This window comes from Macaca thibetana, chromosome 14 (assembly GCF_024542745.1).
Source record: "Macaca thibetana thibetana isolate TM-01 chromosome 14, ASM2454274v1, whole genome shotgun sequence".
Classification (NCBI taxonomy): Eukaryota; Metazoa; Chordata; class Mammalia; order Primates; family Cercopithecidae; genus Macaca; species Macaca thibetana.
In genome coordinates this window covers 31,639,103-31,665,549 of record NC_065591.1, presented here as the reverse complement: position 1 = coordinate 31,665,549, position 26,447 = coordinate 31,639,103, and the positions used below count along the sequence as shown (strand labels likewise).

At 42.9% G+C, this 26,447-nt stretch overlaps 2 protein-coding genes across 2 annotated transcripts in view; one reads left to right on the top strand and one right to left on the bottom strand.

Moving 5' to 3' along the window:
- Positions 1-26,447, bottom strand: part of CSTF3 (cleavage stimulation factor subunit 3) — a 710,177-nt gene that overhangs the window by 500,053 nt on the left and 183,677 nt on the right. The gene's annotated exons all lie outside the window — the stretch shown is intronic.
- The window catches only part of KIAA1549L (KIAA1549 like), a 290,296-nt gene that overhangs the window by 212,340 nt on the left and 51,509 nt on the right, over positions 1-26,447 (top strand). Inside the window, 4 exon segments of the mRNA XM_050758756.1 lie at positions 1,703-1,887; positions 9,293-9,420; positions 14,447-14,628; positions 17,545-17,762. Coding sequence (XP_050614713.1) covers positions 1,703-1,887; positions 9,293-9,420; positions 14,447-14,628; positions 17,545-17,762 — 713 coding nt within the window.

The window sequence follows — 26,447 nt, the reverse complement described above, 5'->3', positions numbered from 1 at the left end:
CTGAAGGCTCTCTTCTGTTTCTTGTAGGCCAGGTTCAGAAAGCGAAAAGAACAGAGACTGCCTTCCCTCAGCAAACGCTGTTTCAGAAACGCAGTCCCAGGTCCTGGCCTCAGAATGTCACTGATCACCACATAGGTCAGAGTGTATGTCTCAGAGAAGAGAAGGGGGTGATCGCACTTCCCAGAGTGAGTTTCTCAGGGAACTGGGGGAACTGTCCATGGCAAAGCTATAGGCAGCCTCAAATAAAAAAGCCTTGTTGGAGGTAGCAATAAAACTCCATCCTGTTCTGAGACACAGTGGTGAGATTTGACAGGTTAGGCCACAGTTCTAGACTGGATTGTGAAATCCGCTGGAACCTTCCTGTTGTATTTCTTAGCTAAATTAGCTGCTAAAAGAGGGGCTGCTGATCATATCAAGTTCTGATATACTCTAAATGACAGAGGTTGAATTTCATCTGCAAATTTTCTTGAAAAAACTCACTGCTGTCCGTTTCACCTGGACTGTGATTTATCAGGAAAGCAAAAGTAACAACTAATATTCATTGAGCACTTACTATTGGCTAGGCACTTATCTAAGTGCTGAACTTGAATTTCTTATTTAATCCTTATAGCATTCCCTTAAGAGTGGTTACATTTTGCTCTCACAAATGTGTAAATTTTATCCTGTTTATACTATTATCTCCAATTAATGTAATAACAATGGCCATCTTTTAAGCTTGATCAAGAAACTGATGTGCAGAGAGTTTCAGTAACTTACCCAAGGTCACTCAGCTAATGAATGGCGGAGTCAGGATTTGAACCCGGGCAATCTGCTTTTGAAACTGCCACTTTTACCCCCCCACACTGTCCTGCCTGAAATCGGTATTGTACTGCTTTGGGGTATAAAGCGGAATAGAGGCACTTTCAGGAATTGTTTAAATATGCCTCTTGGTTTTTATTACCACACTACTAGATGTCTGTTGGATTTTGTTCAGAGCTGCCTTTTGCACTTGGGATTTCAGACACCGTGCAATAAAACCTTGCCAGTTTCCCGGGAATGAATTATAGGAGAGCCAGCCTACTTAAGGGAGAAGTCTGGATTAAAGAGTGACTCCATACATTATTAATGATCGTATGGCTTCGCATGCGATAGCACACTTCCCTCTGTTCAGATCTGTGGTCCGCTTTAATACTCAAGGGTGGTAGAGGTAAAGCAGATAGGATTATCTTCATTTTTCAGATGAAAAAATTGAGATTCAGAGTTCAAGTGACTTGGCAAAGTCACACATGTGCTATTTTACATAAAGCTATGCAAGAATGGAGTGAAGGGGTAACCAAATATTTCTAGGCAGAAGGTGATCCACAGGACAGAGTTAATGTATTAATTGAGTTGTTTCTCATTTGCAGCATCCATTGGCTTAAAATTCATGGTCTAAAATCTTTGAAAGAGGTTTGTTCTTAAACACCTGTTTACATGTTGTTTACAGTCTTCGTTTTTCTGAGCAAGTCTTATCTGTAGAGATTCTGTAGCTGGATGGAATTAACATGGATTCTGATTTTGCAGACATGGAAATAATGATGGGGATTTGAGTTAACTCTTGTTTATTAATTAGAAAGCTAAGTTTGGTCCCATCATTGTACTTTGCTGCCTGTCATCTCTTAAATCCATGGTTAGAGTCACACTTCACTAGAAATATGACTGCAAATCTGTTTCCTCTTTGCAGCCTGTGCAAGGCTTTGATTATGCCAAGCAACACCTGGGCCAGCAAGGGGCAGATGAGGAGGTCATCCCTGTGACTCAGGAGACGGTGGTCCTCCCACTGCCCATTAGAGATGCTCCTCAGGAAAGAGACGTCGCTCAGGATGGAAGCACCATCAAGACTGCCAAATCCACTGAAACCAGGAAGAGGTAGGCATGGGGCTGCCTTCTGCCTCTCTGTGTCAGCAAGAGAAATAATTGATGATGAGAAAAGCTGATGCCCTAAAGTTAATTGCACGGTTCTCTTTAAAAATTCCCCTTCATGCTGATTTTGAATATTTGAAAAGATACTAAAGGAGATGATGAGAATCACAATACCTGCTTAGCCTGGGCCACCCTTTGTAAGGTTTTATGTCGCTGATAACCACAACATCAGAGATTTAGTTCTTATATTTACTATAGCAAATTTAGCACTGATGTCACACTTACATTTTAAACTTACATTAAGAGCAGTGCCTTTGATTCAGTATAGCTGTATTTTATCTGGCAGTTTCTCAATAGGGGTTTCTGATTTCAGCCAAAACCATATATTTAGTTTATATTATAAAGCAGAGCACTTTGACAGACATCCCTTTAGGACTACAAAAATGTGTAAGATTGTTTGTGACCCCAGGAGTCTCATGATGGAGGAGGCAGAGAGATAAATAACTGGAATACCGAGCATGAGGTTCGGTGCCTGTACTGGAGACTGCAGGGCTGTAGCAAAGACAGGAGGAAGAACTTAATTCTGAACAGGGAAAACCTCGTGGAGAAGGTTATCCTTTAGCTGAGCCTTGAAAAGTGAGTGGGATCTGAATAGTTGGGAAGATATAAGGGCATCTAGTCTAAAAAGAGTGAGGAGAGAAGAGGCACATGTATGTCCTCTAAACGGTGAGTGTCCCCAGAGTTTAGAGTTCATAGTGGCTGGGTGTAATGAAGAATGAAACCAGAAGATAGATTAAAATTTTGGAAAGTCTTGACTGCCTGGCTAAGGCATTTGACCTTTATTATCTAGGCAATGGGGAGCCACTGAAAGGTCTTTCAGAAGACAGCAATGTTAACCTATATGTTAGAAGGATACTTTGATGGCAGTGTGGATGAGGGATGGGAGAGGTTAGTTTAGAAGCCAAGAGACTCACTGTAAGGATAGCCTTATAGAGATAATGAACCCTATGGCAGGCCCTGTTGGCTGGCTAAACCGACATGCATTGCCAACTCCCTTCTTCCTTGTTGCCTGAGACCACGGTAGAGACTGAAAAAGCTATATCATCCATGTCTCCTTCCTTTGTCCCCTCCCTTTACCTAACATGTGTATTGATCATTTGCTGTTTATCAGGCACTGGGGATATTGCTGTGAACAAGACAAAGTTACTGTTCTTGGGCAGCTTACAATCTGGTGAGGAGAGATAGATAATAAACAAATAGAGAAACAGGTAAAATCTATCTATTTCTGGATCAGGTGGTGATGAGTACAAAGAAGAAAACTAAAGCATAGTTAAGGGATAGAGAAATGGAGAAGGAGACATAGTGCTATTTTAGCTAGGAAACTAAGGAAGACTTCTTTGATAAAGTGACATTTGAGAAAGACCTGATTGAAATGAGGTATAAACCACAAGGTTATCTGCAGGAGGAATGTACCAAGCAGATGAAACAGTATGTGCATCGCCCAGAGGAGGGAACATCTTGACATGCTTAAGGAAAAGCGGGATCAAGGGGGCTGGCATGAACTAGGGAGGAAGTGGTGGCAGATGAGGCCGGCAAGTTGCTGGAGGTTGATTATGTCAGGCTTTACAGACCAAAGTCAAGACTTGGGATTTTATTGTGAATAAAGATCAGATGTCATTGGGGGGTTTTGAGAAAAGCAGTGACATGATGTGACTTGCAGTTTTAAAGGCTCACTTTGGGCTGGGTACATGGCTCACACCTGTAATCCCAGCACTTTGAGAGGCCAAGGCAGAAGGATCACTTGAAGCCAGGAGTTTGAGACCAACCTGGGCAACCAAGCAAGACCTCATCTCTACAAAATAAAATTATATAAAAAATATTAGCCAGGTGCAGTGGTGTGTACCTGTAGTTCCAGCTGCTGGGGAGGCTGAGGTGAGAGGATGGCTTGAGTGCAGGAATTCAAGGCTGCAGGGAGCTGTGATTGTGCCACTGCACTCCAGCCTGGATGACAGAGCAAGGCCTTGTCTCAAAATAAAATAAAATTAAAATAAATACAACAGGCTCAGTTTGGCTACTGTGTGGCAAACAGATTGTAGGGATGCAGAGTAGACTCAGGGAGACCCTTTACAAGGCTACCACCATGACCTAGGTAAGAGACAGTGGTGTCATCGGAAGGTGTGAGAGGTGGTTGGAGTTTAGAGATATTTTGAAGGAAGAGCTGAAAAGATTTGCTGATAGATTCTTGTGGAGTGACAGAAGTGGAGAGGAGTAAATTTGCCATATATTGTGCTGGCGGATACTGGAGGAGAAGTAGTTTGTAGGGGATGGTCAAGAGTTTGAGTGTGGACATGTTACATTTGAGATGCTCATTAGATATATGAGTGGAGATGTTGAGAACTCAGTTAACCTTGAGTCTGGAGTTTAGAGGAGAGGTCCAGGGTAGAAATATAAATGTAGGAGTTGTCAGTGTGTAATTACTCTGTGAGACTGGGAGGGATCACCTAGGAGAGTACAGATAGAGAAAAGAAAAGATCCAGGAACTGAACCCTGGAACATTGTCATGATTAGAGGTCCAGCAGATGAGGAAGAATCAACAAAGAAAAAGGAATAGTGTCAGGAAGAAGGGCATGAGAAGAATCAGAAGAACAAAGAGAGTAAGATCCAAAAAGCCAAGAGAAGGAAGTAATTTGAGAAGGAAGGAGGGATCATCTGTATCAATTACCCACATTTTGTACTGGAATCAAGCAACAAGACTGTGTATTTTCTTCCAAGAACCCTTGGTACCTCAGAAAGAGGTACGGAGGAACAGAGGGTTGAATTTCAGCTTGTGTAGGAAAGAATGTTGGGGCATGTGGATTAGTTATCTATTGCTCCATAACAAACCACTCCAAAGCTTAATAACTTAAAACAACAATTTTTTTAGCTCATTATTTTGGTGGGTCAGCACATTGGGCTGAGCTCAGCTGGGTGGTTCTTCTTGTCTGAGCTAGGCTTGGCTGACCTTAGCTGCACCTGCTTATACATCTCCAGTCAGGTGACAGATCAGCTGGGCTGACTTGTTGATACTGATCTTACCAGGAATACCCCAGGTAGCAAGGGCCTTTGTCCATGTGGTTTCTCATCCTCTAGCAGGCTAGTCCTGGCTTTCTCACAATGTGGTTGCAGGGCAGCAAGGAAAAAAAGCAAAAAACAACAACAAAAAAACACCCAAAGCATAAGCATTTCTCAAATCTTTGCTTGTGTCATGGTTGCTACTGTCCTGTTGGATAAAGCAAGTCTCATGGTCGAGTCCAGACTCAGCATGAGAGAAGAGTACCCAAAGCTTATTGACAGAGATGTATGAACAAGTTAGGACCATTACTATAATCATGCACCCAACATGAGAGAGCATAAGCAGAGCAGAGCCGAAATGTACAGAGAGGTAATAGATGATTTACCTGAATTGACTTGCAAGTAGTATTACCTACAGCTATTATTCTCATCATGATCTTTGCCAAATACAACAAAGGCTTATTAATAACTTATTTATCACCTATTTAGAGGACACTGAAAAGAAATAAATAGTGTTACTAAAATTAGGATATGAACATAGTACTTTCAGGAAGAATAAAAATTATTTTTCACCCATTCTAGTTGAATAATTTAAATTGCGTAAAGTTTCCTTTAATTTTTTTTTAGAATAAGCACTTCTTGGATTAGCCAGGAATCTACTCTTGCTAATCACATTCAATTACCCCCAAATTTTTAATAAGAAATATTAACTGAGGAAACAAATACAGATGAAGAAGATAATATGTATATTCCTGAAGGATTTCTATATTTGCTTCGTAATTTTTTCTTTTTCGAGACAGGGGCTCATTCTGTTGCCCAGGCTGGAGTGCAGTGGGCAGATCTTAGCTAACTGCAACCTCTGCCTCCCGGGTTCAAGCAATTCCCCTGCCTCAGCCTCCTGAGTAGCTGGGATTACAGGCGTGTGCCACCATGCCTGGCTAATTTTTGTATTTTTTTGGTAGAGATGGAGTTTCACCATGTTGGCCAGGCTGGTCTCAAACTCCTGACCTCAAGTGATCTACCCACCTTGACCTCCCAAAGCGCTGGGATTACAGGCATGAGCCACCATGCCCAGCCACTTTCATAATTTTAGCATAAAAATATAATTTTACTAAGGGCTGGTTAGATCATTGCCAAAGCTGTAAGAGAAACTTCCTCTCTGTTGAAGTCCAGCGGACCACGGGAGCCTCTGATCATTTGAAAGATTTTCAAAACATCAAATTCAAGAGAAAACCCATTATGAATCCTATGTTTCTGGCTTCCCCATCTTGCCACATCATTTTTCTCATTCCTGCTAGATAAAGACAGCCTTCCCTCTCAGAATGGGTCTGTTAGATGATCCAAGAAGTTTCCCAAGTGAAAACCAGGAGAAACCGGTGGTTTGATGGTTATTAAGATACCTCAATTTTTATTAATTATTTTAGCACTGGACTCTGAGGGTTCAGTCACTTCCAGACAGCCAGATGGGTGTTCTGGGTCCTTTTCCTCCAGTGTAGGGTCTTGGTGAGGCTATTTTATTGGTGCATGACTGAGATTGTTGGGCCAGGATGGAGAATAAACCACTTACAGCTGTTTGCAAAGGGCAGTTCAGTGTAGTGATTCGCCATGATTCATGCCATGTTCAGCAGTTGATTCATCCTCAACCCGAGAATGTTCTTCCAGGCTCCATGTCCTCAGAATGGGTACTGTTGCATTCAGTAGCCTCAAACTGCAGCCTCGCAGGTGACACTTTCTTGCTTTCAAAAACTTTTGTTACTGTCATGTGAGTGGACACGCATGCACAAACACACATGCACAAATCTCTATTTTTGAACAGAAGTTTTGACTTGATGACTCTGTGTAAACATGTCTATAAACAGAAGCAAAGAGTAAAGCAGAGTCGGGTTTTGCTACAGAAATTTGCTCATTAACACTTTTCCATGGAGTGAGAGGAGCAGCCAGAAAATTGTTTCAGGATCAAATGAGGGAAAGGGTATGAAAATGCTACAAAAACCATTCAGGCCAGGCTCGGTGGCTCATGCCTGTAATCCCAGCACTTTGGGAGGCCAAGGCAGATGCATCACTTGGGGTCAGGAGTTTGAGACCAGCCTGGGTAACATGTTGAAACCCCAGCTCTACTAAAAATACAAAAAAAAAAATAGCCTGGCATGGCGGCGGGCACTTGTAATCCCAGCTACTCTGATGGCTGAGGCAGGAGAATCGCTCAAACTCGGGAGACGGAGGTTGCAGTGAGCCGAGATTATACCACTGCACCCCAGGCTGGGTGACAGATCAAGACTCTAAAAAAATCAATCAATCAATCAGTATTTTGTGAATGTGAAGTAGGTTATAAAAAGCCTTTCCCTTTCCTATTTTTTTTTTTCTGGATGTAAATTAAAGCCTTTTGTCCCAATTGTCCTAATGCCGCCAGTTGGGAGAGTAGGTGCCATTCACCAGGAGAGTCCAGAAACAATCTAGGGGTGTGTGTCTTTTGTGTATGGGTGTTTGCACAGCCAGCACTCAGCAATCAAATAGCTGTTGGGTAAATAACATATACTCAACAAGTTAGTACCTATCCTTGTTTTCACAGACTACATTCTTTTATTACTCATTTTATATGATGTTAAAAGGTTAGGTGAGAAAGATTGTGATCGAATAAATTTGGAAATGTTGGGTTAAACGAAACCAGATGAATCTCTCTGTGACAGAACTGATCAGTCTTTGATATGCTAAGGTGCATTAGGAATCTCCAAAGAAGGAATATAGTGAGCATTTCCTACATTTAGGGAACTTTGGCGAGGAATGTCCCACTTGGCTTTAGTGTGCCGCAGAATGCTCTTGGCAGATACTGCCTTATCCCATAGATATCTCGACTTTGATTGTTCATGGCTTTTAGGGTGCCAAAGTGTACAGACTGAGAACTCGAAATTCCCAGGGGAGGCAGAGGGGAGAAGGGAGGAGGAGGGAGAAGGGAGGAGGAGGCAGAGGAGCATCCGGAAGGATACACAGCTTCCAGTTGAGAAGCTGCTCGCCTACTGATGAAGTGCATTTATTCCAGACAGTTCTCCATTGTCAGGGATAGGTGTCCTTATTTTCTAAATTTGAACGATTGACAATAGAAGAACAAGAGGCCCCTAGACACCTGCCTCCCGCTTGTCTCCCACAGAGGGGAAACGATCAGTCTTTATGCTCAGCCAGACCCACGGGCTGGCATGGTCTGAGGCCAGAGGCAGCGTGAGTCTCAGTGGGGGCTCTCCGGATCCCATTCCCCCACAGAGTTCCAGAAGATGAGAGTCCCCGCCCTGAGGAGGGAAAGAAGGCTGAGTGACTCGCCCTGTGTGAAGGGCTGCCTTATCTGGGGTCATTGTATGGGAGAGCAAAGGGAAGGTGTTCTGGGGTGTGGGAGGAGGGGGAGCCCTGGCTTCCAGGGCTGATTTGCCGCTTCTCAGCTCTGTCCTGGACAACACACTTCACTTCCATGAGCTTCATGTTCCTCACTTGCTAAACAAGGGTGGCAGTCACCAAATCAGTGGCTCATAATGATCCATTAGCAGTTTTAAAAGCTCTCAGCAAAATCCTTGGTACACAGTAGGTGACCCTGGTGGGGAGCTGTTGGAGGGCATGGGGTGCTATCTTAGAGTCTCCACATACCTGTATGTCTGGCACAGAGTGGATGAATGAAACGTATTTCCTGAATGAACAAATAGCTCAAAATCAAAATGTAAGTGGGTAGTAGTTGCCACAGTTAGAGAGAGAGAGTATGTTTGTGTGTGTGTGAGAGAGAGACTGACAGAGTGAAGCCCCTAGTGATGGGGTATTATGCAAAGAATAAGGCATAGTTGAGTTTTTGCTATGGAAATTTGCTTATTGATGCCTTTCCTTGGAATGAGAAGAGCAGCCTGAAAACTGAAAATTGGAAACGGAATGTTTTGTAGTCAAAGTCTATGTAGTAAAGACAATAGCCAAAGAAAACCATGTGTGATACATGTCCCTGGAAATGCCCATGTAATTTAAACCCTCTGCAACACTATCCAGAGTGCTGGGTATTAAAAAGAGGGCATGCTGCATGGATGCCACCCTTGCCACCATTCCCATGGTCACGGCGGGGTGGTGGTTAATGAAACAGAGATGGACACCCAGGGCAGCGCTCACTGAACTCTACAGGCTGAGCACTGCAAAACGGACTTCTGAGCAGCCAGCTTCTTAACCCACGCTGTAGTATGGGTGGTTTTGTTTTTTTCTTTTTCTGTATCGTTTCTTCTTTGTCCATTAAACTGGAATGAAAGGCTACAGACATTAAACTGTGCAAATAAAATAACCTTGAGAGGCGGCTGCTCTAGTTGAAACTTACCGTCTCCCCTGTTGCTATGGTTACCTCCAGCAGGTCGCCCAGTGAGAATGGCTCTGTCATCAGCAACGAATCAGGAAAGCCCAGCTCAGGGAGACGCTCACCCCAGAATGTAATGGCACAGCAGAAAGTGACAAAGGAGGAGGCAAGGAAGAGAAATGGTGAGAAGCCTTCCCGCCAAGAACCACCCCCAGCCACTCCCACGCGTGCCTGCACACACATGCATGCACATGTGTGCGCACACTCACACAGCCACTGGGCTCTGACCCTCAGTCGTTCTTTCTATTCTGCCCCACAAGGGCCAGGAGTCTATATGTACCCCTTGGATTTTCACCTTACCCCTTCTCTGAATTATCCTGTCTCACTTCCTCTGCCCCTGTTCTTGTGAAATTGTGCAGTTCCTTAGGAAAAACTTTTTACAGAATGAATTGATGTTTGCTTAGAGGTTTTTCTAATTCTCTAGTTAGAAATCCTCTTTAAAAATTTACAATTTCTAATCACGTGAATTGATGCAATTTCTTGCATCAGGTCCACTAAGGCAGCAGATCTCTGAAATAATTGCTCATCTTGGAGATTCCTCTCATTTTCCTGCCCTGACTCCCCTGATAAGTTTCATGGGTTCATTCTGTGCCACTGAGTCCAGATATTGCAACTCCACTTCTCCCAGGAAAAAACTAACCCAAAGCAATAAAGAAACAGATCTGTCATCACAAAAAGAAGAAAAAAAAAAAAAGCTTTACACTTCTGTCTTAATTCTCCAGGGAAGCTAAACTACTTAGTTTCTCACACAGATCTCTCCTTTCCTGTAAGGATTGACGTTGGGGTTTATTTATCAGTCATCTGAGCACCATAGCTGTGGAGTGACATTGTCCATAGATGGCCTCTGTCAACATCATTGTGCGGCTCCCTCTCCTGTTCCCACCTTGGTTCTGACTCTCGTCTCCATGTGGCCCTTCTGTGTGTGATACTGGGTTACTGGGGCCAGAATTCAAGTACCCAGCACTACTGATTTCAGATCAGGGAAAAGTCCTTTTGGATTTTAATGGGTTGTAGGTGGAGCCTTACAGAAATGCCAGGTGAAAAGCTAAACCCTCTGGCACCTTGCTTATCTGCACTTCCCTTTCAAAGGAATTTGTGTAGTTCAGGGACTCTCTCTTGAAGCTAGTGTTGGAATTTTTTTTGTTTTCAAATGTCACTTTTATTTCTTTTTTTTTCCCCTAACTGAAAAAGTAAGAGCAGAGGAAAAAAAAAAAAAAGAAATAATGATACAGTGGATTTGTATTCTGTAGGGGAAATGTGCTCCCTGTTCCCATTTTCAGCTATTATATAAAGCACTTGTTTAAACTGTCATACCTATTTGGTTGTTGAAATTTTTTCTTTCCCTGAATTCTGCATGCGTGTAACACAGAGGCTGTGCTTTCTACATCAGAATTGGGGTGTGACCTGTGGAATTTTCCTGAAATATCTGCCCCACCTGGGACCACTAGACATCCTGCCATCAGCTCTGTCGAGTGAGCACGCAGTCAGAGGTGCTCTAGATCTTGGAAAGGGAGCTTGAATTCAGCAACTTTCTTCTCTTTCTTCCTAGGATGAGGTGCTAAGAGAGATGGGTAGAGAGAGTGAGGGGACAGCAGAGACAATGAACAGTGAAGCCATATGGGGAAGGTTGTTTTAACTAAATATTGTGACGGCCATCGCTACCTATCCAAGATGGTGCTGCCTGCCCTCCCAGCTCCGCCTCCTCCCTCTCCTCCTGCCCTTTCCTTCCTTCCTTTCTTTATATACTTCCTGGAAATTTACAAGGTCAAATCAGACTACTCACTCCTCCAGATGCCCCACCCACCCACCCCACTCCTCAGAGGACCCCAAATAACTCAATGTGTGTCTTTCTCTGACCTTTTTACTATGCATATGGCAACACACATGTATCTTTGTTTTTTGTTGTATTGCTTTGTTTTGTTTTATTAAATGGAATCAATGTGTGTATTGTTCTATGCCCTTTTTCTTGCTTTAAACTGTGCCATACAAGGCTGCTTTCTTTATGAATACACATTTGCAAAGTGATGTCTTTCCCCTTCCCTGCAAATAATGCATAGAAGATGAGAGAGTGGGGCTGGTTCCTGACCCCAACACTCCCCACTTAGCTGGTGAGATTCTGGCCTGCTCTAGATGTCCCTGCTGACCTTGCCCATTTCCATTTCTGCTTGTCTACCCTCTCTGCCTGCCTCTTTATTCTATTTAGGTCACTTTGATTATTTAAATATAAGGCTCAGAAATAAAACAGGTGGGTGCATGAATAAAACGCAATTACTATGCCAGGTTGAGGTTTTTGCTTGTTTGCTCTATTAAAAAGCCATCCTTCCCAGGGTTAGAGTGCTTGCTTGGTTGCATTTTATTTTTGCCTAAAGTAAATCCAGTGAATTTGGGGGTCTGGTTGCTTCTGTTTCACTGTAGGTTTCTATTCTGTAAGGTTTTAGGTTTGAAATTTTCCAATAGAAACAATAGAACCAACTTGTCTCATGTAAAACTCAACAGACATCAGAATTTTAGGATAGACCCTTATGAAAACCTACGCTTGTTCTTTTTATCAGAGGGTTCCATTTTATCATAATCCTAGGTTAGAGTTTACCAATAAAATCAATAGTGTATTTTATTGCATTGGAAGATGAACCAAAGGAAGGAAGGAAGAAAATAACATTGAATGGAACTGTGGAATTGTGGAGGAAAAAAAATGTCTATTTTCATCACTTTGCCAGCTTGCAAAAAGTATTGGGTCATTCTGGCTCAGGGTCTCATGAGGTCATAGTCAAGATGTTGGCCTGAGCTGTCATCTAAAGTCTTAACTGGCAAAAACCAATAGATGTGGGCATGGACATGGTGAAAAGGGGAGGCTTATACACTGCTGGTGAGAATGTAAATCAGTACAACCCCTGTGGAAAACAGTACAGAGATTCCTTAAAGAACTAAAAGTAGATCTACTATTTTATCCAGCAATCAATCCCACTCCTGGGTATCTACCCAAATGAAAAGAAGTATTATATGAAAAAAGACACTTGCACATGCGAGTTTATAGCAGCACAAGTCACAATCACAAAGATAGGGAACCAACCAAGTGCCCATCGACCAATGAGTGGATAAAGAAAATGTGGTATAAATAACTCATGGAATACACTACTCAACCATAAGAAGGAATGAAATAATGTCTTTTTCAGCAACTTGGATGGAGCTGGAGGCCGTAATTCTAAGTGAAGTAACTCAGGAAAGGAAAACCAAATACTATATATTCTCACTCATAAGTGGGAGCTAAGCTATGAGGACACAAAGACACAGCAAGTGATATAATGGACTTTGGGGACAGAGGAGTGGGTGAGAGGGGGGTGAGGGATAAAAGACTACATATTGGGTGCAGTGTACACTACTTAGGTGATGGGTACACTAAAATCTCAGAATTTACCACTATAGAATTCATCTTTGTAACCAAAAATCACTTGTACCACAAAAGCTATTGAAGTTTAAAAAAGAGAAAAATGAAAATAAAAAATACAGTCTTGATGGCGGCTTGCAGGATGGTCAGTCATGGCTCTTGACAGGGGACTTCAGATCCTTGCCGCATGGACCTTTCCATAGGACTGCTTCAGGGTCCTCAGAATGTGGCAGCTGGCTTTCTTTAGAGTAAGTGATCCGAGAGAGCAAGGTGGAAGCCATGATTGACTGATTGATTGATTGATTTTTACGACTAAGCCTTGGAAGTTACACATTGTCATTTCTGCAGTTTCCTATTGGTTACACAGGTCAGTCCTATTCATCCTGGGTATGAATATCAGGAGATGAGAATTCTTAGGAGCCACCTTATTGGCTGGCTCTCGTAGATGGGTTGTAATAGCAAGTGTCCAGGTGGCAGATAATGGTGGCCAGGCCAGAGCTGCCCAGCAAAACTATACTCTAAAAATATAGATGCATCTGGTAACACATTCAAATAGAGATTTTCCTCTGTCATTGGCTGCTTGGTGGCCTGCTATTTGCAAATCAGCCCACAGAACTTAAAAAAAAATCCAATTATAACCCATTGTTACACTCTGAAGTGTTTTAGCCACTTTGTAAAAATAACAATTTACTTGGCTTAATTTGACAAATCTTCTGTGATTATGATAAGTGACAGAATGATACAAACTATGTGTTTCTCAATAATTTAAATAACATCCCAGTCTCTTGAGCAGACAGGAGGAAAGATGAATACACTGCTATTACATTCATATTTTATGTAACACCTCTTTTGCTCCTAAATTGTATACTGGTTTAGTCATTTGAATAGGCTTAATGTATCTCTTGCCTAGCCATGCTCAATAAGCTGTCATTCTTATAGTTACTTAATGGGAATATGCTTTAAGAACAAGTAAATCAGCAAGAAACCAGGAGCTCTGGAACTTCCGTCAGCTTAGTTATGGAAGCTCAAGGCAGACTGGTGTCTTTTAGCAATTGCAGCAGAATTATCTGTCAGAAGGGAGGATTAATTTAACAGAGCATAGGTAGAAATGCTTCTACTTAATTAGGGGAGTTGTCTGTAGCTTTAAATTAGTTTCTCTGGCGGAATTTTCATAGCTTTCTTTTATTTTAGACAAATAGAAGAAACCAAAACCCAAATCACTGGGGAAGCAACCTTCAGAAGGGGGGAAAAAAACAATGTGTCAGCCACTATAACTGTGGCTTGTTGACCAAGGAAGACTTGTTACTTTAACATCTTGTAAAGATTGGTAGCATTGGTGGCTGAACCTGAACTGAATGCTGTTAGTCTGAGGATTGTCAAATTTAAAGGGTAGTTACAAGGTTTAGCCAAACTCACTTTTCTCACTTCTAACTGAAACATAGAGAAAGACGTTACTTTTTAATTTTTTTTCAACTGTGTTATGTCATAGTTTTGAAAGAATGGTCCTTACTGTTTAAATTTAAATCTCTACAGTTCTTTCCTACCCATTGATAAGGCAACGGAGGGATAAATCATACAGATCTTAAATTTAAGGGAAAACTGCTAGCAATAGCGAGCGCTTGTTGGCACAGAAGCAGATGCTGTCATTTCTGAGGTTGTTTTGAGTAAAGTAATGTCCTTCGGCTGTGAGTCTCACATAAATTCTCCTGGGATCACACAGCCCCCCTACATCAGAAAATCGATGTGTTTATGTTGTGCTTCAGTGCCGGCGAGTGATGAAGAGGGGGGAGCAGTTCTATTTGACAACTCCAGCAAGGTGGCCGCTGAACCCTTTGACACATCTTCTGGGTCTGTGCAGCTCATTGCCATAAAACCCACAGCCCTCCCCGTGGTGCCCCCCACCTCGGACAGGAGCCAGGAGTCATCGGCAGTCCTCAACGGCGAGGTGAGTGCCTGGGGACCCAGAGCAGGAGATGGTCTGCTCAGACTTGGGAAATTCGGACGAAGTAACAACACCTGTGAATACTGGGTGCAGATTGCACCTAGGGCCATATAGGTCATCTTTACCTCCGCATGTACCAGACCTCTGCAGAATGAATCAGGACACAGGTCACCCAAAATGAGTTTGTTGGGTGATGTTTTCAGAGCACTTCCTGTGTTCATTAAAATCCCAGGGGAACTTTTAAAAAAAACGTGATTATGAAAAGAAGCATCAGGCGTTCCACTCCGCGACCGCCTCACACACACAGCCTTTTGCCTTTCTTGGTAACACTCCTAAACTGTCCATTGTGGGATGTTGCTTGTAGTGGAGATAGAAGGGGCTTGAACTGAGAGGGAACCAGGGAAGATAATGTCATATGGACAGGGATGTGGGCCACTCTATGGACTTCGAAATGACATTTATTCCTTTGAGCAAACTTGAAACAACTCATTGGCTGCTTCCAGAAAGCTATCAATGGATATCATGATGCTAATCAACTTTCCTAAGAGTCTGAAAAAAAAATTGTAACATTCACCGTAGAGTGATGATTTCATCAAAGAAAATTAGATAGATAGATAGATAGATAGATAGATAGATAGATAGATAGATGCCAGAAGTTAGGTAAAAATTATCTGCGTTTCCTTCATCTTCGGCAGCAGAGTGGCCAGTGGACTGAAAATGTTTATGAACTTTAAGAAGATGCGTTTGGACCCTACAAGTGAACATTCAGATTACATGTGTGCCCAAGCATGTGCACACACATGCTCTTAATTTTTCTCTGTTCTTAAGCTGTCAGGTTGGTTGTTCATTTCATTTATTTATACCCAGCTATTGTTACCTGAAACAGGTGGGAGATTTCCAAAGTTTTAAAGTCTTTTTCCTACCACACATCAAGGAACATGTTATGGCCCTATAAAGCCAGGTATTGTAAATATGCAGCATCTGGGCCCCTTATAAAAGCATTTTACAGACCCGACTCAGAAAGCAACTCTTGTTTTCTGGGCAGAAAGACTCAGATGACCTAAAGATGTGATGGGTAAACCTTCATCGATTTAAAAAAAATAACTGGTTGTGGACATACAGAGCACTTCTTTTTCAACCTCTTCATTTTTTTAGACCAAGAAGCTGAAGCTTGAGGGGTCAAGTGGGTTGCTCAAAGTCACACGGCAGGTTATGGTGACAGCCATGAGGTGGAGGTCCCCTGACTTCCTGTCCAGTGCTCCTTTCCTCTCTTTGACTTACTACAGGCTATCAGAGAATAATAGCATTGTGCTTAAAAGAATATGGATTCTCAAGCCATGCCTCAGGGGTTTAAACCTCAGATCTTTTACTTACTGTGTGTCCTTGAGCACGTTAGTTCATTTCTCTGTGCCTCAGTATCTCCATTTATAAAATAGGGCTGCTGTGAAGATCAAATTGTTTAATATATGTAACGTACTTAGAGTAGTGCCTAGCACACAATAAGCACTTTTATGATAATTATTGTTACTATTGTTGTTATCACCACCCATTAGACAGCCAATGAAGAAAGATCATGTACTTTATGCCCCTCGGCTCTACAATTTGAGAATCTGGATGTCTTCTCAAAACCAGTCACAGCCACTGAATTTTCTCTTGGGCACAATTCTGCCACCAGACATGCAAACCCCATAATTAGAGGCCTCTGAGGTTGACACTAATGCATTGATAACTGCTGTTGATTTGGACCCTCTGCTCAGCTGTGGACACATGTGATGGCCACCAGGCCTGGATCTTTTCATCCCAGCTTAATGATATGAATGTCATAGAGACAGATTCCAAATCTGGGATAGATTCAACTTATCACCCCCTTTTCCTCCCAAGCCCATCACCTTGTCAAAGAAGGAGAGCAAATCAGCATCTTCCTTGTCCAGAAATTGATGCTGTATTTTGGTAGTTAAAGGAATGGACCTTGCTGGCATTTGGATTGGAAGAGAGCCCTGAACTGTTCTCTATAATTTGCTGCCTTGTGGAGCCTGACACAGATTGTCTTGTAATTTTCTTCCTCCTTCTATTATGGGTGGCTGGTTTAAATGAGGAAAGCACAACCCAGAAACCATACATTTTTCTTTTGTAAATTACATGACATTCTTTTAAAGATTATTTTTAAGAAAACAGGAAGTTTGGAAATGTTGATGTGACATTCTCATCATTTGTTATTTATTTAGCACAGTCACTTGCTTATATCTCCAACAGGTTGCAAGGTACATTAGCCACGTTCCCTTCTGAAAGACCAGACTGCCTTTGCCCTATAGGGTAGGACCTGGTTGGTGTTAGTAGGCATACAAGGCTTCAAAATTACCTATCTCTCAAGAAAGGCATGGATTAAAAAAACATGCTGTCGGATGCAGGTTGACAGTGTGGAAAGGCGTTGGGAGCGGCCCCTTCCACCCTGTCTGTCCCAACTCAGCCTCTTCAGGAACTTGCCGTCTTATCCTGGACACCAGCTGAAGGGCAGCAAAGGCCACTGGGTTCCCCAGGACTGGAGCTAGACTCAGGGCACTGAGAACTGGCAGAGGCACCCACACAGAGGGACCAAAAGGGTGTAGGCATAATTAAGGCCAAGCCACATTGCTGAGAGCATGGAGTCAGGCCTAGGCCTGAACAGAGACAGGACAGACCAGGGAGAAGAAAGCCTTGGAGGAAGGTCTCAGGTGATTCAGGTGAGTGCCAGGCTCCACATTATCTGTAGTCTACTGTTGTGGGCTTGCTCAGAATGGGACGCAGGTGGGTCTGGCTAGCTCGGAGGCCCAGAGGTGATGCCTGTGATGGGTTTCTAGAAGTGATAACCTCCTGGTGAAAGTCTCCCACCTGCTGGCCTCACTGGGTCAGGTGTGGGCCTGAGACTGTCTCTCTCCCCAGGTGAACAAAGCCCTGAAGCAGAAGTCAGACATCGAGCACTATCGGAACAAGCTGCGCCTCAAAGCCAAGAGGAAGGGATATTACGACTTCCCTGCAGTGGAGACGAGCAAGGGTCTGACCGAAAGAAAAAAGATGTATGAAAAAGCCCCAAAGGAAATGGAGCATGTTTTGGATCCAGATTCAGAACTCTGTGCTCCATTCACCGAGTCTAAAAACAGGTGCAGTCTCGAAGGGATTCTGTAAAGGGTGCTGTATCATTGGTGGGATAAGGGCAGGCCTTGAGCAGTATATCCTGGTCCCTTATCTGGTACTGTAGGATTGTGATCTTTGCAGTCCACTGATCTGTACCACACTGGTCTGTGCAAGCAGGTGCTCTATAATGAGTCTGAAGGAGAATAACATTAAAGCCATTAAAAAAAAAAAAAAACACTTGGGCAAACAACCATAATTGTCCTTTAGCTTAGTGATATTTTCAAACCAGTTGCTTTTTCAGAGCTGAATGAAGATTATAATTATCACCTACCTAATGGTGCAACTTCCAGATCAAGGGACATTGTATTGCTCAATTGTTTTAGAGGCTCTTGCATAAGAAAAGCAAATTTCGTGCCTTACCTTTTCATTCAGCCTCAGTAAGTACTTACTGCACAGGTGCTCAGAGCTCCATGCTGGTTTATCTCATTCATTCACAGACTTGTTCATTTATTCAACGTATATGTATTAGGTACCATTCAAGATGCTGAATGCTGTCATGCTCATGTGGGCTTATTCATTCATTCAGTTTGAATTCCTTCAACATTTAATTATGGACAAGACAGTCCTATTGCTGCTCTTATGGAACTTAGGGTCTAATGGGAGAGAAAGAATCACCCCAAAAGTTTATTAATGACAAGTGTGGTGGGTGTTTGAAGTGTGAGGTGCTGTAACGATCTAAAAGGGAGTCCTGTCCCAGCGAGGAAGGGCTAAGCCAGATGGTTTAAATTAGCATCTGCCTTAGTTCTTTCTGTGCTGCTATAACAGAATACCTGAGACTGGGTAATTTATAATGAACAGAAACATATTTTCTCACAGTTCTAGAGGCTGGGAAGTCCAAGATCAAGGTGCCAGCATCTGGCAAGGGCCTCCTTGCTGCATCATCCCATGGCAGAAGGCAGAGGGCAAAGAAAGAGCAAGAGCAGGCCAAATTCATCCTTTTATAACAGTACCAATTCCACCCATGAGGAGGAGCCCTCCTGGCCCTGTCACCTCCCAAATGTCCCACCTCCTGACACCACCATGGCAGGAACCACATTTCAACATGAGGTTTGGAGGGGAAAAACATTCAGACCATGGCTGCAGCCTTCCAAGGTTTGTTGCTGACTAAGCAGAGTGATTTCACATGCTGGGTCAGAGGCAGAGGTTAGTGAACCCAAACATGTCCACCTTTCTTCCTTTCCTACCTACCTGAAGCGCTTTCATAATTTGAGGCCGCCTCTTTCCAATACATAGTCTCCTTGGTGACTCCCCTCTGGCTTTGAGCATGCCACCGCCCTGACATGCCACAGCCATGATAGACACATTGTCCACAGATTGGGAGCCATAGGGCAGTTTCTGGCCTGAGTAGGTACTTATTAAAAGCAAAAATGACTCTGTGACAGGCTTGGATCAAAGCCACAGAGTCAAGCTGGGAGGTGGGGCTAAATTTTATGAATTGGATCAACATAATTTATTTTCAATAAAGAAAAGAGGGAATTCTCAACCAGTGCTTAATTTACCATGCTTCTAATTAGGCTTGGTTGGTATGACAAGCTATTGATATAAAATCACACCATGACAGGGTTCACAATGCCTGTGTCACTGTGTTAATACCTGTAGAAAAAAAAAGAAAAAAGATGGGGGTTTTATAGGGAGGCTGATTGGTTCTTTAGCTTTTATTTTGTGCTTCAGGGGGTTTTACTTCAGTGGTCTTTGGGATGGGAGCTGTTTTTTCTGGATTTCCTGCTGACACTCAGGGAAAATGAATCAAAGCCACAAAATCAAGGTGAGAGGTGGGGCTGAATTTTATGAATTGCATTAACATAATCATTTTCATGTACAAATTAAACTTAGCTAGGAAGTTACTTGAGAAACAAAAATTTCAGTTAAGGCTTTTTATGAAAAGGGAATGAACAAAGAATGAACCAGACTTGTTTTTGTAAAGAGGCATCTCCTCTGCCTAGCACAGGTGCAGGCCAGATTCTTGGGACCTTTCGATGACCTGCTAATGCCATGCATTATGTAGCTAATTCTCAGCAAGTGTTCATTGAAGAAATGGTTTCATGATCATAAAACACCAAAAATAATTTTTAAAACATTTTTGACCAGTTAAGGGGAAAATATGGATAGCCATAAACTGGGCGAGCTAGGAATAGGAATGGAGATAGGATCAGCCAGAGATGAGAATGGGAAGGGACAGACAGAAAAAAAGAGAGGGACAACCTCGGTAAGCTCAGAGGTATTATTCTTGACACATTCTGCTATTGACTCCAGAGACTGCTGACTGTTTATCTGCTATCACAGGTTAGAGTTACCTGTTAATTACTGTTCACAGTACAACCCTCCAGAGGTTCTGCTTTCAGTGACCAAGCCACAGCAGGACAAGTGAAGGAATCATGCTCTAGTCCAGAGGTAGCATCAGTATATTAGGCCAGTCTCTTTTTTTTTTTTTTTTTTTTTTTTTTTTTTTTTTTTTTGGTAGAGATGGGGTTTTGCCATGTTGCTCAGGCTGGTCTCGAACTCCTGGGCTCAAGCAGTTCTCCTGCCTTGGTCTCCTGGAGTGCTGGGATTACAGGTGTGAGCCACTGTGCCCGGCCAACCATTCTTGCATTGCTATAAAAAATAGCTGAGACTGGGTAGTTTATTTTTTTCTTTTATTTTAGGTTTGAAGTTACATGGGCAGGTTTGTTATATAGGTAAACTTCTGTCACAGGGTTGGTTGCCTAATAGTCATTTTTTCTGCTGTCTCCCTCCTTCCACCCTCCACCCTTAAGTATACCTCAGTGTCTGTTGTTCCATTTGTGTTCATGAATTCTCATCATTTAGCACCCACTTATAAGTAAGAACATACAGTATTTGGTTTTCTGTTCCTGTATTAGTTTGCTGAGGATGATAGCTTCCAACTCCATCCATGTTCCTGCAAAAGACATGATCTTTTTCTTTATTATGGCTGCATAGTATTCCACGGTGTATATGTATCACTTTTTTTTTTCATCCAATCTGTCATTCATGGGCATTTAGGTTGATTCCATATCTTTGCAACTGTGAACAGTACAGCAATGAACATTCTCATGCATGTGTCTTTATGGTAGAATGATTTCTGTTCCTCTGAATATGTAATAGTAATGGAATTGCTGGCTCAAATGGTAGTTCTGTTCTTAGCTCTTTGAGGAATTGCCATACTGCCTTCCACAATGGTTGAACTAATTTACACTCCCACGTGTGTAAGAGTTCCCTTTTTTCTGTAACCTCACCAGCATCTACTATTTTTTGACTTTTTAATCATAGCCATTCTGACTGGTATGAGATGGTACCTCATTTTGGTTTTGATTTGCATTTCTCCAGTGATCAGTGATATTGAGCTTTTTTCATATGCTTGTTGGCCACATGTATATCTTCTTTTGAAAAGGAGACTGGGTAATTTATAAAGAAAAGAGGTTTAATTGGCTTGCGGTTCTGCAGGCTGTGGAAGCAAGGCACCAGCATCTTCTTAGAGAGGCCTCAGGGAGCTTTTCCTCATGGTGGAAGGAAAGCAGAAGCAAAAGAGAGCTGGGGCAGGGAGATGCCACACACTCTTAAACAACCAGATCTCACGAGAACTCACTCACTGTTGGAGGGACAGCACCAACCCATGAGGGATCCGCCCCCGTGATCCAGTCACTTCCCAGCAGGCCCCACCTCCAACACTGGGGATTACAATTCAGCATGAGCTATGGGTGGAGACAAATATCCAAACTAGATCAATCAGTAACCAGAATTTTACCTTAAGACCTAAATTAAATCAAATAAAAGACAAAGTTGAGGTTCCAAGTGTTGACTTGTCACTAAATCTTTTTAAAATCATTTTCAGAGCCTTAAAAAAAATCGGAACACCTCATTTTTACATTTTAAACTCTTACCCTGAGACACAAAGTACGTAACATAATTAAGATGGTTGCTGTTGGTGGCCCCAGTCCATGCCCTCAGCTCTCCCTGTGCCTGTCCAGCCCAGCAGCTTCCTACTCACTATAGGCATCTGTGACTCCGACTTAAAGGCTTTTTCATGGCAGCCACCAACCAGAAGTGTCATGTAGTTAAGACACTGTGGAGCATCCTCAGTCCATAACAGATGGAAACTGGTAGATAAATACTCCTGGCAAGGGAACTGGAAGCGTAAGTTACACTGTTGCAATAACTACATTTTTTAGTTTCTATATTTGATGATTTGGACATCTGCGGCCTTGCTGACCCCAGAGAAACTGTCCTCCCCAGGCTACTGGATTCCTAGTGCTAATAAAGGACTCACCTGCAAACACGCCTTTCATGTGCAAAGCAGCCAGTGCAGAGCCCAAACACCAACTGCCTTCTTTGTATGGTCTCACAGGGCTCTCTACTCTGAGTCACTGTCTGCTTGCCCTGATTACCCCAGGGCCGGGTACCAGACAACTCAGGACGGCCCTTGTGCCCCAGAAATCTGCCAAAAGTATTCAATCAAGATTAGTCACACTCCCCTGTGGTGTGGCCTGTTCCCTCCTCTTGGGATCTGTGAGTGTAACAAGCTATATATATATATATATATATATATATATATATATATATATATTTTTTTTTTTTTTTTTTTTTTTTTTTTTTTTTGGCAGGGGCGGGGGCAGTGGGGGAGATGGAGTCTCCCTCTGTCACCAGGCTGGAGTGCTGTGGCACTATCTTGGCTCACTGCAACCTCCAACTCCCTGGTTCAAGTGATTCTCCTGCATCAGCTTCCCGAGTAGCTGGGAGGAGTACAGGCAGGCGCCACCATGCCCAGCTAATTTTTGTATTTTTAGTAGAGATGGGGTTTCACCATGTTGGCCAGGATGGTCTCAATCTCCTGACCTCTTGATCAGCCTGGCTTACCCTCCCAAATTGCTAGGATTACAGGCGTGAGCCACTGTGGCTGGCCTCAAGCTATATTTTTAATGGCAGTCATGTCCTGATCTATTGGCCATGCCATACCTAAATAATAATAAAACCTACCTTGTAAAACAACTGTCCCCCACACTTTTCCAGTGAGTTTGAGCCTCCATTGCCCAAAACACAAATCTACTCCATATCATACCCTTTATTGATTTTCCTTCCTTCCCTCTGTCATTTCCCTACTCCCCAGCTAGTGCTTCTTGGAGCCACCTCCCAAATAAATGACTTACACTCCAATCATTCTAGAACCTGCTTCTAGGGAACCCAACGTAAGGTAATAATATATAAAGATGGAGTTGCTCTGATGGAAGCTGAGCCGCCTCCTCCTGCTCCTCAGTCCTTCCCAGGCCATCTCTATGGAGCCCTGGGGTTCCATAGAAAGAGAACATAATTTGAGAACTACTTTCTTAAACTATGTTGGGATTAACAAACAAGTAAAACTCATCATTACCCACCCAGCAGTATTTTCAGAGGTAAAAAACTTACTTCTCAAGTTTGCATGCTTCAAAATGTATTGCCTTTAATAAGTATATAGCAAAATATCAATAAGAAATGAATATACCTAATGGAATGCTATCTTATTAAAATAGGTAATTTCTCTACCTGAGAGTCTAATTTATTTTTAAATAGATGCTTGCACACCAGGCCTGCATTGGTGGTCTGGAAATTGAAATCCATGTTAAGAGCAGTCTTTAAGCTGTATATTTTAAGGGGATGTTGCCTTCAAGAGAAAAATAGACTGGTATACACTTCAGTGCTACCTACATTTACAGTTGTTGACAGGGCTTACACACTCTTGCTATTGTATTTCTAACACTTGCAAAATAACCTACTTAAGTGTCAATTGCTTATCTTAATATTTACTCCACCACCAGCCTTATTAGTAAATCTTTTCTAAATGGGCTAATTGATAATCTCAAGACAGTTGTAAAGTCTGCCTTTTCCCAAAAATGATGTGTAATTAGGTCAAGGATGAGAATTCTTCTGGAGTCTGCAGAAGGTGTGAATCACTTGGAGCAGATTGTTTCAACTGCTCACTGAGGTTGGGCTTCCCTAAAGGAAGCCTGTAACTGCAGACAACTGTAGGGCACAGTTTATACTATTCACTTGTGAGTACTAGAATTAGTCAGAATTCTTTGGGCTGCAAATGATGGAAATCCAGCACAATTGGTTAAATAAAAGGGGAATGTATTATTGAGCATTATGGAAAGGTCAAGGCTTTGGCATGGCTGGATCCAGGGGTCAGACGATGTCTCCTATGTTAGATCTTACTCTCTTTTCACTCTCTGCTGCCCCCATTTTCAGGCAGGCTGTTACCTCATAGTGACACACGGGCTGTCAGCAACTCCTGGCATATATCCTATCTTCTTAGAAACCCCAATGCCAAGAGAACGCCTCTTTCCTAGTTGACCTAGCAAAAGCCCCGAGACTCAGTCCCACCAGAACAACTCAGGTCAGGTGCCCAGCCCCTGACCCATCACTGTGGCCATGGGATGCAATGCTGGGATTGGTCCAGCCTGAGTCACATGCCTACCCCTGGAGGAAAGGGAGCCCCCAGGTGACATCACGATGCTCTTACCAAAGGAAGGTTACCACGGGTAACAGGCAAGCAAAGGCAACAGATGCTCTCTGAGCAGGTATAAGCTCCTCATGGTGAAGGTCTAGAACCAGTGGTGTCTGCTTTATTCCCAAGGCTAATAACAAGGGTAATGCTTTGCCTTAGAGTTCTACTGCCTCTCCTAGACTATGTATGACTGTAATTCTGTGACTAACTTACTGTGTGTCTATGAAAAAAATGTGTTTGCCTGCCAGGTTTCTGGGGCTTCCCACATAGTCACTGGGAAGAAATAATACAGCCTCTTCACCTTCAACCCATGAATAGCTAGCATCTTAGAATAGAGACATTACATAGGCGGTGTTGGCCAGGCACAGAGGCTCACTCCTGTAATCCCAGTACTTTGGGTGGCTGAGGTGGGTGGATCGCTTGAGCCCAGGAGTTCAAGACCAGCCTGGGCAACATGGTGAAACCCTGTCTCTACAAAATTTACAAAAAAATTAGCCTAGCTTTGTGGTATGTGCCAGTAGACCCAGCTACTCAGGAGGGTGAGATGAAAGGATCACCTCATCCAGGGAGGTCAAGACTGCAGTGAGGTCACACCACTGCACTCCAGCCAGGGTGACAGATTGAGACCCTATCAAAAAAAAAAAAAAAAAAAGGCAATGTTTGGAGAGTTCTCTAAAGATAGATAGTCTTAGAATGCAAATTAATCACAGGGAAACTTATGGCTGGGTGAGAAGGAAGTGGTGTCCCTTTGCAGGATCATGTGGAACTCACTTGTCCCCAATAAGCCTCATTCCCACTTGTAAAATTACCTCTTGTGGAAGAAGAAAAGCATAGCTACTGTCCTCACTATGTTGCTATTTACTTCCTACTCTTTGAAAAGATTTTTCTAATTACAAGTGGAGACAAGACAGGAGTGAAAAATGTATGAATTTTTTAGCAGTAGCTGAGTGGAGCCCCTGAATGTGCTACTCCCTGGGCCTGAAATGCTCTGTGCCCAGATCAACATGTGGCCAGCTCCACTTAGGACTCAGCTAAATTGTCACCTCCCCAGAGAGGCCTTCCCTGATCATCCTAAACTGTCTCCCATCCTAGTCCTTGTTTGTCAGAGCTTAATAGCACTTATCACTCTGTAATTACCGTGTTAATTATCTGTCTCTCTCATTAGGATGTAACCTCTAGGAGAGGAGGGGCCATAATCTGTTTTGTTCACTGTGAATGTTCATCATCTTCCATGGTGCATGGCACATGGTAGACATTCAGTAAATGAGGGATGGATGGATGGATGGATGGATGGATGGATGGATGGATGGATGGATGGATGGATGGATGGGTGGGTGGGTGGGTGGGTGGGTGGATGGATGAATGGATAGATGGATGGGTGGATGGATGGATAGATGGATGGGTGGATGGGTGGATGGATAGATGGGTAGGTAGGTGGATGTATAGATGTGGGTGCGTGGGTGGGCGGATGGATGGATGGATGGATGGATGGATGGATGGATGGATGGATAGATGGGTAGGTAGGTGGATGTATAGATGTGGGTGGGTGGATGGATGGATGGATGGATAGATGGGTAGGTAGGTGGATGTATAGATGTGGGTGGGTGGATGGACAGATGGATGGATGGATGGATAGGTGGGTGGGTGAATGTGAGGGCAGATGAATGGAAAAGCCCCAAATTATGTCTGGGTTTATGGCTTCTTAGTCGAGAAGGAAATCTACTGTGGTAGTAGCAGAAAAGAAATCTATCCACAGTCATAATATTAAGCAGCCCACTAGCTACAGGGTTTATTAACACATCATAGAATCCTGTGTGTGAAACCAGAAAGAGTAAAAGGAACAGGAGGTTGCTGAGTCAACAAAGTCAACGAAGGCAAGTTTGTTCCATCAGCGTTAGCTGTCCTAGAGGGTCAAGGGAGAACCCCTGGTCTTGCCATCAGCAGAATTTTAAATGAGGTTGCAATGTTGCAATTGATTGTAGTTACCTAGTTTCCATATGAAAGAACACTTACAATTCAGCCAAATGATTACAGCATCTGGAGAAAAAATCTTTATTTCACTCTTTCTACAGCCCCTTATATCCTGGGAATAAATACCATCAATTCTGAGATTTGTGAGGCAAATCCACACCCTTCATTGGTTGCCTGTACTTTGGATCAGTGGAGAATTCCATCT